Here is a 13,991-nt window from a genome sequence, read left to right on the forward strand (position 1 = left end):
TCAGATTGTATTAAAATGAAACTGTCCGAGAGTTTTTTTTTCTAAATTCTTTATCAATTTCGGACGAAGCAATCAGCATTGAATACGGAAATGTCACAGTTTATGAAAGGAATAATCACAGGCACATTCACAACACTTGCAGCAATTGGCTCTTATAGAATTTTATTTGAAAATGATAACCAAGAAAGTAATGAATTTAAAAAACAAAGATAAAAAATATTTGAGTTTTTTGCAGTGGTACAAAAATATTACTATTAGGGTAAAAGTTTCTATAAAATTTTTGTTGTTACTCTTAGTCTGACACTTACAGTGTTACAGTTATATCATGATATGAGGGTGGTAAAGGGTTATTTTGGTGAAACGTTTTTTGGCCTTTTTATTTCACGTGTTTTTGTGTTTTGATGTTTATTTCTCGTGTTTGGTTCGACGTCCGTGCCTCATGTTTTCATTAGTGGCAAAATTTCAGTGCAAAATATAATTGACATGCATTTTGTGTCCGGACACATGGACACAACGATAAATTACAAATATTGCACCCAAAATAGCTAGGACATATATACGTTTTTTCCTTTATTTATTTTCCATGTTTTGTGTCGATAATCTTAATTTCTTGGCTTTCCAGGCATTTGATTAAAAAGTAAACCAGGACTTAATTCAAAGTCAGTCTGCAGATTGTTTTAAATTATGAGTTCCCAGAATATTTAAAATGGCTACCAAATTAATTATATGAATAATATTTTTTTCTCAAATCAGTTGCAACTATAGCGGATGCTAATAGGTGACTGTGGGGTCATCATGTTCATTATATAATGACTAGATGATCTCCAAGAACGGCTTGTTAATAAATTACTTAACTTTTTACATTAATATTTACAATTTTATTTCTTATGCTTCAATTTTTCTGATTTTTATTTTCCATGCAACGTTTTTCACGATTTTTATTTCATGTGTTTCCGTGTTCAAGGCCCCCCTTTACCACCCTCTTATATATATACTGTCTTCTATACATGAGGGTAGTAATTCCCTTTATCGTCAGTCGTCAAATGGTCATTTTCAGCTGCTGTGTCACAGGCACTTGTTTCTATCCATAGGAAGGTTGACTATCCATATAACTATATTTATATGGATAGTCGACCTTCCTATGGATAGACACAAGTGCCTGTGTGCTGTGAGCATTAAAATGAAATTGGTAAAAATTTTACAGTGATTCAGCAAAATCTCCTTACCTTCCTCAATCTTTACAGTGATTCGTCAAAATATTCTTACCTTCCTCAATCTTTATTCGTCAGAGGTCTCAAATAGTTATCATTACTGTCTTTTTTGTGAATAGTATAATGTGATTTATCAATATCAGTCGTTTTTTTTTATCGTCTTAAAGAAAGTATACAGTTAATTAACATCATGCACAAAAAATTACCATTAACTTTATTTGGCAACAATTTTACCATTATTTGTCATGAAAGAACCCCCATTACCACCCTTCTATATATATGGTAACATGCTGATGTTTAACTAGGAATTGCTTTGTCAGGGCGAGGGAGGGTATCCTGGGCTCTAAGAAAAGTCAAAATATCCTTATTGTGGTTGTCAGAGGTCTCAAATAATAATCAATGCCGTAATGGCCAACTTAAACAGAGTTGGGGGGAAAAAAATTGACTCCTGAAAATCATTCGATTTTTTAAAATTTTTTTTTAAGAAACTTGTACATTTAATCATCCTTCACCAGAATTACCATTCATCTCATTTGGCAAGATTTTTAACCCTTATTCATCATGATAGTACCCATTTACCCCCCTCATTAATCCATACTCAAAATAGTGAAATTACTCTGAGTGTATCAAGGAAGTTTTCTGACAATTTTTATAATTTGAAGAAAAAAAGTGTGGGTGTATATTGAGTTATTCCCACTACACTCCTTTAATCTGTTGTTCTGTTCCTGAAACTGTTTGAATTGATGACCATATGGTAAATAAAAGTCAGTTTCCACATTTTATACAAACATAAGGCTCACAACCTTAAGAAAAATATGACGTGCATTTGTCTGTTGTAACAGATAAGAAATTGAGGATGAATGTTTATATGAAAACTAATGATAATCATGATAATACTGGCATACAAAGTTTTTAAAGGTTGTTTTTTTGTATTTATAAAAGTTATCGTCACTACCATATAATCTTCAATTGTCAGCTTTTTTGTAAATAATATGTAAATAAGTTTGTGCAACTATAATTGTCTATATTTAAGCCTTACTGATAGTAATTTTTCAGTGAGAAAAGTAGAAGATATGGTATTATTGTTAATGAGATAAGTACATGTACATGTATCCACCAAGAAAAAAAAATGACAACAAATTTGATGAGTGTTTTCTTGAACTTACATCCATCAGATTTATTTGGAATCATCAGTCTACACCTTTAGCTATACCAATCTTTTGAAGAAAACTTACAGATCTGACGAGTCAAACCTTAACAACTAATTTTGATAGTTAATATTTTTTTTTGCTGTTAAATCATTGTCCCAAGCTTTTGAGAAAGTTTAGTGCTCACTTACTTGTCCTGAGTGCAGAGCCTGTACCAGTTCATTAGTTGGTTTGTCTGTCTTTTATTTGTTTATTGTTTGTTATTTATTACAAAAATTAATAATTTCAATTGGTTTTCTCTTTTGAATTGTGCAACATTTTGTCATGCATAGACATTTTATAACTTTACTATATATGAAGGATCTACAGTCCCCCTTTTAGCTCACCTGGCCTAAAAGGCCATGTGAGCTTTTCTCATCACTTGTCGTCTGTCGTCGTCGTCATCGTCGTCGTTAAATTTTTTTTAAACATCTTCTGCTCTGAAACTACTGAATGGATTCGAATGAAACTTAGCATGATTGTTCCTTAGATTATCCTCCACAAAGTGTGTGCTTCGATTTTTGATCCGTCAAAAACATGGCTGCCGTTACTTAAAATAGAACATTGGGTCAAATGCAGTTTTTGGCTTATATCTCAAAAACGAAAGCATTTAGAGCAAATTTGACATGGGGTAAAAATGTTCAATAGGTCAATATCTATATATCAGCCCTGAAATTTTCAGATGAATCAAACAACCCATTGTTGGGTTGCTGCCACTTAATTGGTAATTTTAAGGAAATTTTGCAGTTTTTGGTCATTATCTTGAATATTATTATAGATAAAGATAAACTGTAAAGAGCAAAAATGATCAGCAAAGTAAGATCTACAAATAAGTTGATATGACCAAAATTGTCAATTGACCTCTTAAGGGGTTATTGTCCTTTAATGACAATTTTTCACAATTTGTTCATCATATTTGCTAACTTTAAAAAATCTTCTCCTCTGAAACTATTGAATGGATTTGGATGAAACTTAGCATGATTGTTCCTTAGATTATCCGGCACAAAGTTTGTGCTTTGATTTTGATCCGTCAAAAAAACATGGCTGCCGTTACTTAAAATAGAACATAGGGTCAAATGCAGTTTTTGGCTTATATCTCAAAAACGAAAGCATTTAGAGCAAATTTGACATGGGGTAAAATGTTCAATAGGTCAATATCTATATATCAGCCCTAGAATTTTCAGATGAATCAAACAACCCATTGTTGGGTTGCTGCCACTTAATTGGTAATTTTAAAGACATTTTGCAGTTTTTGGTCATTATCTTGAATATTATTATAGATAAAGATAAACTGTAAACAGCAAAAATGATCAGCAAAGTAAGATCTACAAATAAGTTAATATGCCCCAAATTGTCAATTGACCCCTTAAGGGGTTATTGTCCTTTAATGACAATTTTTCACAATTTGTTCATCATATTTGCTAACTTTAAAAAATCTTCTCCTCTGAAACTATTAAATGGATTTGGATGAAACTTAGCATGATTGTTCCTTAGATTATCGGGCACAAAGTTTGTGCTTTGATTTTGATCCGTCAAAAAAACATGGCTGCCGTTACTTAAAATAGAACATAGGGGTCAAATGCAGTTTTTGGCTTATACCTCAAAAACGAAAGCATTTAGAGCAAATCTGTTCGGGTTAAAAATGTTCATTAGGGTAATATCTATCAGCCCTGAAATTTTCAGATGAATCAAACAACCCATTGTTGGGTTGCTGCCACTTAATTGGTAATTTTAAAGACATTTTGCAGTTTTTGGTCATTATCTTGAATATTATTATAGATAAAGATAAACTGTAAACAGCAAAAATGATCAGCAAAGTAAGATCTACAAATAAGTTAATATGCCCAAAATTGTCAATTGACCCCTTAATAAGGGGTTATTGTCCTTTAATGACAATTTTTCACAATTTGTTCATCATATTTGCTAACTTTAAAAAATCTTCTCCTCTGAAACTATTGAATGGATTTGGATGAAACTTAGCATGATTGTTCCTTAGATTATCGGGCACAAAGTTTGTGCTTTGATTTTGATCCGTCAAAAAAACATGGCCACCGTTACTTAAAATAGAACAAAGGGGTCAAATGCAGTTTTTGGCTTATACCTCAAAAACGAAAGCATTTAGAGCAAATCTGTTCGGGTTAAAAATGTTCATTAGGGTAATATCTATCAGCCCTGAAATTTTCAGATGAATCAAACAACCCATTGTTGGGTTGCTGCCACTTAATTGGTAATTTGAAGGAAATTTTGCAGTTTTTGGTCATTATCTTGAATATTATTATAGATAAAGATAAACTGTAAACAGCAAAAATGATCAGCAAAGTAAGATCTACAAATAAGTTGATATGACCAAAATTGTCAATTGACCTCTTAAGGGGTTATTGTCCTTTAATGACAATTTTTCACAATTTGTTCATCATATTTGCTAACTTTAAAAAATCTTTTCCTCTAAAACTTCTCAACCAAATTCAACCAAACTTCAACTGAATGACCAGTAGGGTGTATAAAATAAAGTTTGTGCTTTATTTTGTATTTCCTCAAAAAACATGGCCATCATGGCTAAAAATAGAACACAAGGTAAAATGCAGTTTTTGGCTTATATCTCAAAAACTCCAGCATTTAGAGCAAATAAGACACTGACAGGAAGTTAAAGTATTTATTAGGTCAAGGTCTACCTGTCCTGAAATTTTCAGCCGAATTGGTTAACTGGTTTTTAAGGTATAATGCCCCTGAATTGATGATTTTAAAGAAATTTTGCAGTTTTTGGTTATTATCTTGAATATTATTATAGATACAGATAAACTGTTTAGGTTGCAGTCTTGTAATTGACTGCTCCATAGGCTTACATGTTAAACAGCTGATCTTTGAAAATAAAAAAATATAAAATGCTACATAGAAAAAAAATTTCATGATCATATCATGCATGTACTAATGTGAAATTGTGATTTAATCGAAAAAAAAGAGGGTGTTGCCACGAAGAATAAAAAGTTACGCAATCCTGAAGTCAAAACATTTTTTTTCTACTTTCTGTTTGCTATTTTTACTAGGCCGCACCACTTCCAGTAAACATGATATCCTTCCACTTTCCTGGATTGATATCCCCAAAAGATGCAAGATTTTTTTTAAAGTCTATATATATGTTTCAATTCAGCATAAACCTATAATCAAACAGAAAAAATTGAGTTCAGAAAAAAATTCAGAAAAAAATGCACTATTTTGTTTCCCTCCATGTTTTGACATGCACCGGAAATTGGAGTTGTAATACAAGACTGGTACCTATAACATTCATGAAATGTCTTAAAAAAATAATTCATTTACTTAGTTTCATTAAGTAGCCATATTTGAACATAAAAAGTGCCATTATTAGAACTGTTTGGCTATATTAATGAAAATAACCCCACTATTTAAGCAGTACCCCTTTCTGAAAACAGGCAAAATTTGGAAATCAGTCATGTCTTCTAAATGATCTGTAAATCTCATTCTAGTCTATCTTCATGAATGTTTTTCTATTATTTGGATACTGTGGAGCTAGAAAAGTATTCTAATCTATTATTTTTATTTTTTTCCTCCTGTTTAAATGAACCACATTCAATAGTTTACCCCTCCCCCTTTTTTCAATGAAATCTACCCAAGTGGGCCTCTTCTTTAAGTCAAAATTGAAAAACTACCCAAAACTTTTTCATATTGAAGAATTTGCTACAATACAACTATCTGGACACAAGAAAGACCATACCTTTCTCTTGTTTGACTATACTGGTCTTTATACATGCCTACTATATCATGGTTTTTAGACTGTACTTGACCCACCAATGCATATAAAATTTGAAATAAAATTCAAGAAAAAACAAAATGAATACTCATGTGAGTGTTTTTGGTTAGAATATTGATTACTTGTCACACCTAATCACAAAAATCCATGTCATGATGAATAGTTTTAGAAAAATTCTACTTTTTAAACAAATGTTTAACCCAAATATGGAAATTTCAATTAACCATGCAGTTCCGCAGACAGGAAAAGAAGTATAGACTCATGAAAAATGAACATTTTATGAAAATCTTTTCACCAAAAGTTCATTTTATACATATTCTACCTAAATGTCAACAATTGAGCCATGAAAATAATAACCCTAAAGAAAAAACAGTACTTTTGTATGTAGCTGTCTCTTCAACTTTGCTCTTATTTTGAATAAAACTGTGCTACTAAAAATTGCATCATAAGAAGAAGATTTCATTGAGAAAAAAATCTTTCTATGTTCTTTTTAATTGAAAATCATGTATGTAATACCATCAAAATCTCAATTTGCCTCAAACTGTTGTGCTTTATATCTATTAATACTTTTGAATGGTGTCTAGTATGAAAATGCATAATTATTACATAATTACAGTTTTTTCAGTGTAACTTGATACCCCATAATTTTTTTCTCTTAAAAAGTTCTTAAATCATGATGTTTTATCATTCTGGGCACACATAAGTCCACATGAACTACTTCCTTGCAGTGAACATATGAAAAAATTACCCTATGCAGGTTGCAGTCTTGTAATTGACTGCTCCATAGGCTTACATGTTAAACAGCTGATCTTTGAAAATAAAAAAATATAAAATGCTACATAGAAAAAAAAATTCATGATCATATCATGCATGTACTAATGTGAAATTGTGATTTAATCGAAAAAAAAGAGGGTGTTGCCACGAAGAATAAAAAGTTACGCAATCCTGAAGTCAAAACATTTTTTTTCTACTTTCTGTTTGCTATTTTTACTAGGCCGCACCACTTCCAGTAAACATGATATCCTTCCACTTTCCTGGATTGATATCCCCAAAAGATGCAAGATTTTTTTTAAAGTCTATATATATGTTTCAATTCAGCATAAACCTATAATAAAACAGAAAAAATTGAGTTCAGAAAAAAATTCAGAAAAAAATGCACTATTTTGTTTCCCTCCATGTTTTGACATGCACCGGAAATTGGAGTTGTAATACAAGACTGGTACCTTTATAGCAAAAATGTTAAGCAAAGTAAGATCTACAAATAAGTCAATTTGACCAAAATTGTTAATTGACCCCTTAAGGAGTAATTGCCTTTTAAAGACTTTTTTCACAATTTGTTCATCATGTTGACTTACTTTAAAAAAATCTTCTCCTTTGAAACTGCTGTATGAATTTTAGCCAAACTTAGGCTAAATGAGTTTCAGAGTATCTAGTATAAATTTTATATTTCATTTCCTTGTATGTCAAGAAACATAGCTCCTATGGCTAAAATAGAACATAGGAGAAAATGCTTTTTTTTTTGCTTTTGAAGAAAATAGGATGATTCAAAGAACATTTAAATAAATTGAAAAGCCAAAATAATCATTGATGAGAGATTTAACCAAAAAAATTAAGGTGATCGATTCAGGCTCTTGAGAGCCTCTTGTTTACATCCTTGTTGATTTCTCTCAGTCAACTAGTTTTTCTTCTTTTTGTATTCGCTGTTAACATGGTAACATCTGAGAACATTAAAATCTTATATGGGATTTTCAGTAAAGCAGTGTCAGAGAACCCATTGCATGTATTACATCACTATTTAATAGATTTCTTATATGTAGAAAGTTAATCAAAATTTGGTAGTATGAAAGCATTGATAAAAAATATATCTATGGTAATAATTTTTTTTTATACTTAAGCAAAAAAGTAATTTATATTGTACATTTTCAAAAATAGATTAAAAATAATAAATCAAGAGGAAATTATCTGAGTTATTTCCCCTTATGAAAAAAAAGTATAACTGATTCTTTAAATGAAAAATTAAAATCTATTGCATTTTATATGAACTGAACAGACAAGATGATCAATTTGGCCAGCAACTCTTTTGTTTTAATTCTAGGTTTATCATCACAGACCAGGGCAAGTGAGACTATTCTCAAGTATGGCATACCAGATCGCGGGCCAGATATAAGGGTTTATGATAATCACATCTTATCATATGATCAGGCCAAGAAAACACCTGTTTGGGTTGCTGAGTATATCACCAAGAGAAATATCAATGGTATTAATTAACATTATGTGAGCCTTATAATTCAAAATGTCTGTAACCTTGGTGAAATAAATAATCAAATTGAATTTGTATTAAGAGATCATTTTCTGGTCATAATGTATACACACACTTTTTCCTCCTATTATTCAATAATTATTTTTATGCCCCACCTACGATAGTAGAGGGGCATAATGTTTTCTGGTCTGTGCCTCCGTTCCTCTGTTTGTTCGTCCCACTTCAGGTTAAAGTTTTTGGTCAAGGTAGTTTTAGTTATTTTTATGCCCCACCTACGATAGTAGAGGGGCATTATGTTTTCTGGTCTGTGCCTCCGTTCGTTCGTCCGTTCGTTCGTCCCACTTCAGGTTAAAGTTTTTGGTCAAGGTAGTTTTGATGAAGCTGAAGTCCAATCAACTTGAAACTTAGTACACTTGTTGCTTGTGATATGATCTTTCTAATTTTAAAGCCAAATTAGACTGTTGACCCCAATTTCATGGTCCATTGAACATAGAAAATGAAAGTGGGAGTTTCAGGTTAAAGTTTTTGGTCAAGGTAGTTTTTGATGAAGCTGAAGTCCAATCGACTTGAAACTTAGTACACTTGTTGCTTGTGATATGATCTTTCTAATTTTACAGCCTAATTAGACTTTTGACCCCAATTTCACGGTCCATTGAACATAGAAAATGAATGTGGGAGTTTCAGGTTAAAGTTTTTGGTCAAGGTAGTTTTTGATGAAGCTGAAGTCCAATCAACTTGAAACTTAGTACACTTGTTGCTTATGATATGATCTTTTTTATTTTAAAGCCAAATTAGACTTTTGACCCCAATTTCATGGTCTATTGAACATAGAAAATGAAAGTGGGAGTTTCAGGTTAAAGTTTTTGGTCAAGGTAGTTTTTGATGAAGCTGAAGTCCAATCGACTTGAAACTTAGTACACTTGTTGCTTGTGATATGATCTTTCTAATTTTACAGCCTAATTAGACTTTTGACCCCAATTTCACGGTCCATTGAACATAGAAAATGAATGTGGGAGTTTCAGGTTAAAGTTTTTGGTCAAGGTAGTTTTTGATGAAGCTGAAGTCCAATCAACTTGAAACTTAGTACACTTGTTGCTTATGATATGATCTTTTTTATTTTAAAGCCAAATTAGACTTTTGACCCCAATTTCATGGTCTATTGAACATAGAAAATGAAAGTGGGAGTTTCAGGTTAAAGTTTTTGGTCAAGGTAGTTTTTGATGAAGCTGAAGTCCAATCAACTTGAAACTTAGTACACTTGTTGCTTGTGATATGATCTTTCTAATTTTAAAGCCAAATTAGACTTTTGACCCCAATTTCAGGGTCCATTGAACATAGAAAATGAAAGTGGGAGTTTCAGGTTAAAGTTTTTGGTCAAGGTAGTTTTTGATGAAGCTGAAGTCCAATCAACTTGAAACTTAGTACACTTGTTGATTATGATATGATCTTTCTTATTTTAAAGCCAATTTAGACTTTTGACCCCAATTTCATGGTCCACTTAACATAAAAAATGAAAGTGGGAGTTTCAGGTTAAAGTTTTTGGTCAAGGTAGTTATTGTGATAATTGAAGTAAAATCAACTTGAAACTTAGTACACATGTTCCCTTTAGTAAAATCTTTCTAATTTTTTTGTCAAATTAGATTTTTACCCTATTTCACGGTCCATGGACCATTGAAAATGATTGAGTGGGGCATCCATGTACTTTGGACACATTCTTGTTTTTGAATAATTGCGTTTTTTAAGAATTTCTATTCCCCTGCATTTTTTGAGAAATTTTATAATTTTGTCAGTCTTGAAAGATGATTTGCACTTATTGACTTTATTTATTTAAAAATGACACCAGTGGTTAATCTTTTACTACTATACATAGTAAGGTTATGATACCATTGATTCATAACAAGCATAATGAAGAGAGATGTTATCATGTTTATAATTGTTTTGTTTTCATTTGTTTGTTTGGTTTGGTTTTCATTGCAGTTTAAACATTCCAGGTCTTTCGGTCATTTCATAATAAATCCTCTACCTAAAATCTAGATGAATAACTCAATGCAGGGATAGAACTTTAGACTTTGGCAATGGTAGCCCACAGCTTAAATTTTGTAGCCCACATATATAGTCTTATACAAGAAAAGCAGAAATTTAAGTAGCCCACACCAAATTTTAGGGGCCATTGGTCTGTAGGCCCTGCTTATTTCATACCCTGCAATGAAACATAAAAAAACAACACATATAAAAATACATCTTTTAAATGTCACTTAACAGTATTAAAAATAAGTTAAGTGCTCTATGATTTCAGGACCAGCAGACAGAAGAAAAATCAAATTTAAATCTGATCCAAATGTTCAAACTGAGTTCAGTGCTGAAAACTCTGATTACCTAGGAAGTGGATGGTCTAGGGGTCATATGGCCCCAGCTGGGGATAATAAACACAGTCAGGTCAGTGGTAATAGATTAAATCATGCTGTATATATAATCTTTTATTTATTAGGAATTTAGTAAACATATTTCAATAAGGACACTATCCTGGATTTTTTATCAAACTTGGTCAGAAGCTTTTAACAATAAAAAGATGAGATCAAAAGGAATCTTATGTAGACGAAACCCGCGTCTGGCGTATTAAATTATAATCCTGGTACCTTTGATAACTATTTACACCACTGGGTTGATGCCACTGCTGGTGGACCTTTCGTCCCCAAGGGTATCACCAGCCCAGTAGTCAGCACTTCAGTGTTGACATGAATACCAATTATGTGGTCATTTTTATAAATTTCCTGTTACAAAACTTTGAATTTTTTCGAAAAACTCAGGATTTTCTTATCCCAGGAATAGATTACCTAAGCCGTATTTGGCACAACCTTTTTGAAATTTTGGGTCCTCAATGCTCTTCAACTTTGTATTTGTTTGGCTTAACAACTATTTTGATCTGAGCGTCACTGATGAGTCTTATGTAGACGAAACGGCGTCTGGCGTATTAAATTATAATCTTGGTACCTTTGAAAACTATTTATAGATATTTTTTCTCATTTTTGTTGAGCCTGGGATTTACAGAAAAAGTAGGCGAGACACTGGGTTCCACGGAACCCTTACACATTTTTTTACTTTTAATTTGTCTGATTTTCGGTAAAGCCTTCTATGATAGAAAGAAAAACATATTTAAATATTAATAATAAGATTATATTTACTATAGATTGAGAATATGTTTTCTTTGGTCTCTTTTTTTCCTACACTTCCATTTATTTGACCGCGTAATTCCCTTCAGTTCCTGAGATTTTGATAACCAAAACTGTATGGTAATTTAGCTGAAGAACATTTTAAATTAATACTGATCAAGCAAATGGCTCCTGCAAATGAATTTTGGGAAGGGAATGCTGCAAAAAAAAATAATTCAGGAGTGAAAGTGTTAAGATAATTATTGCTCAAGTACCTTTAGAATATCTAAAGAACTGTTTGATTTTAATTTTTTATTCATTTTCCATAATAATTCAATGTTACATTTGGTATATTATCAAATCACCTATTGATTGCCTTTAATTTTCCTTAAATAATATTCCCCTTGAATTGAAAATAAAAATTACTATTAGTTATTTCACCATGCCATAGATGCCTTTCTATTCAGTAGCAGTTATAATTTTCCATTTTTATTACAGGAAGCAATGAAGCAGTCATTTTATTTATCAAATGTTTTACCTCAAAACTTGGAAAATAATGGAGGATTCTGGAATAGACTTGAAATGTACTGCAGGGATCTAACAAAGAAATATAAGGGTGTCAGAATATTCAGTGGGCCTCTAGTTTTACCAACCACAGATGAAGATGGATTGCATTATGTAAAATATCCAGTAAGTCATCCATTCAACTTAACTTTTATAATTAGTGTTGGCCTTATGTCTGTTTGAAACTTTTTCCAAATGATTTTCAAAGTATATTTGGAATAAAGAATCAGCTCAGTAGTGAGTGCCTTTAAGACTTATTGATGGCCTTCGGCTGTATCTGACAACTAAAAGTTTTAACAGCTACAAGTTGGATCATTGCATTTTTTTATGTAATCAATATGAGTATTTAACCACTTTTCCACAACACCAGTCTAGTCACAATATTGGTTAATTCTATGTCAAAGACATCCCCGAATTGAAATGTATGATCTATAGGAAAATGCATTGAACTTAAATGCTGAGGAGACCAGAATCCAGCCTACATTAATTTCTATCCAGGAAAGATAAACTATATGTATTAACTAGGCACTTCAGAAAATGCTCTTTCCCTAACATTATTTACTATGTTTTATGGATAACATGTTTATTACATGCTTTAATCTTTATTTTATTAAAATTTTGTTTTTACTTTCCAGGTTATTGGTAAGAATGAAGTTTCAGTGCCAACACATTTGTATAAAGTGATAATTATAGAAAATGAGAAATCAGAACCATTAGGACTTGGTGCTTTTGTTGTTCCAAATCAGCCAATAGGGTTTGAGCATAGCTTGAAAGATTTCCAAGTTGATTTGAAAAAACTTGAAAGGTCTTCTGGAATAATATTCACACCAAAACTTGACACTGTGAAAATCCCTGATTTATGTCAGATAGATTCATGTGATTTGATGAAAAGAGACAAATTTGAATTGTATATGATTGGTAGAAAAATGCAAGGAGCTAGAAGCCTAAAATATTTAGAGAAAATTTGGTTAGAAATTGAAACCAAAAACTTAACTCCTGATAGCTATTTGATAAATCTTTACAATAACAGAAAACTAGAATTAACATATGATGAAAAAGTTGTAAGAAATAAAGGTTAAAAAAGTTTTTTACTTGTTTTAGTAAACTTATAAAGAACAGGCACATAGTAATAACTTTCTAATTTGGTAAAAGCTAATATTATGAAGTTGTGCCTGTTGTTTTTATCGTGCAAAGTCCAAAAATGTTTGCCAATCAGTCTTTGCTCTTACTCTTCATGAAAACTACAAAAAAAAATACATGAAGGTATTGGAATTTAAAAACATGTCAGTTTTCAGACAGTATCATCTCAACAATAGAACAGATATAAACTAAACTTTAGGAACAGTGCTGATCAGGAAGAAGAAAATTACTGCCAATTTTCAGCTCACAAATATATTTCCAATTCAAACAAGCCTTTGATTGACTTTAGATACTACCCTTAAAAATGTATGGAATATGAGGTTTTAATACAAAGATCACTATATATATATAGCAGCAGCTGCAAAAATAATCTAAATAACATAATGGTAGCTTAATATTTTTTTTGGCTTCAAAAATCCATTTTTGAATTTAGTTAATTATTGCACTTGATAGAGGAAAGAGGTTATTGATTTTGAGTTAACACAGTTCATAAAAAAATCTGAGTAAGTTGTTATTTTATATATAGACTACTGTCTTGTACACATTTATTCAAGTCAATTTCTACTCGTATTATGACATTACACAAGGTAATGATTTTCTCAGACTGTTTATGACTCCTTTACTCTACATTTGTTGGATATGCATTGATGGCTACTTTGTTCTGGAAGAACATTATTAAATTAGTTGTCAATAACATTGAACTAAGCTTTCAGT

The 13,991-nt window shown here is 31.4% G+C and overlaps 1 protein-coding gene across 1 annotated transcript; it reads left to right on the forward strand.

Moving 5' to 3' along the window:
* The first annotated feature begins 41 nt into the window (after positions 1 to 41).
* LOC134706833 (nuclease EXOG, mitochondrial-like) lies at positions 42 to 13,221 on the forward strand. Its single transcript, XM_063566141.1, has 5 exons — positions 42 to 187; positions 8,260 to 8,421; positions 10,721 to 10,860; positions 12,072 to 12,263; positions 12,773 to 13,221. The coding sequence occupies exons 1-5, from the start codon at positions 91 to 93 to the stop codon at positions 13,214 to 13,216; spliced, it is 1,035 nt and encodes a 344-aa protein (XP_063422211.1). The 5' UTR covers positions 42 to 90; the 3' UTR covers positions 13,217 to 13,221.
* The last annotated feature ends 770 nt before the right edge of the window (positions 13,222 to 13,991 follow it).

This window comes from Mytilus trossulus, chromosome 2 (genome assembly GCF_036588685.1).
Source record: "Mytilus trossulus isolate FHL-02 chromosome 2, PNRI_Mtr1.1.1.hap1, whole genome shotgun sequence".
In the NCBI taxonomy this organism is placed as follows: Eukaryota; Metazoa; Mollusca; class Bivalvia; order Mytilida; family Mytilidae; genus Mytilus; species Mytilus trossulus.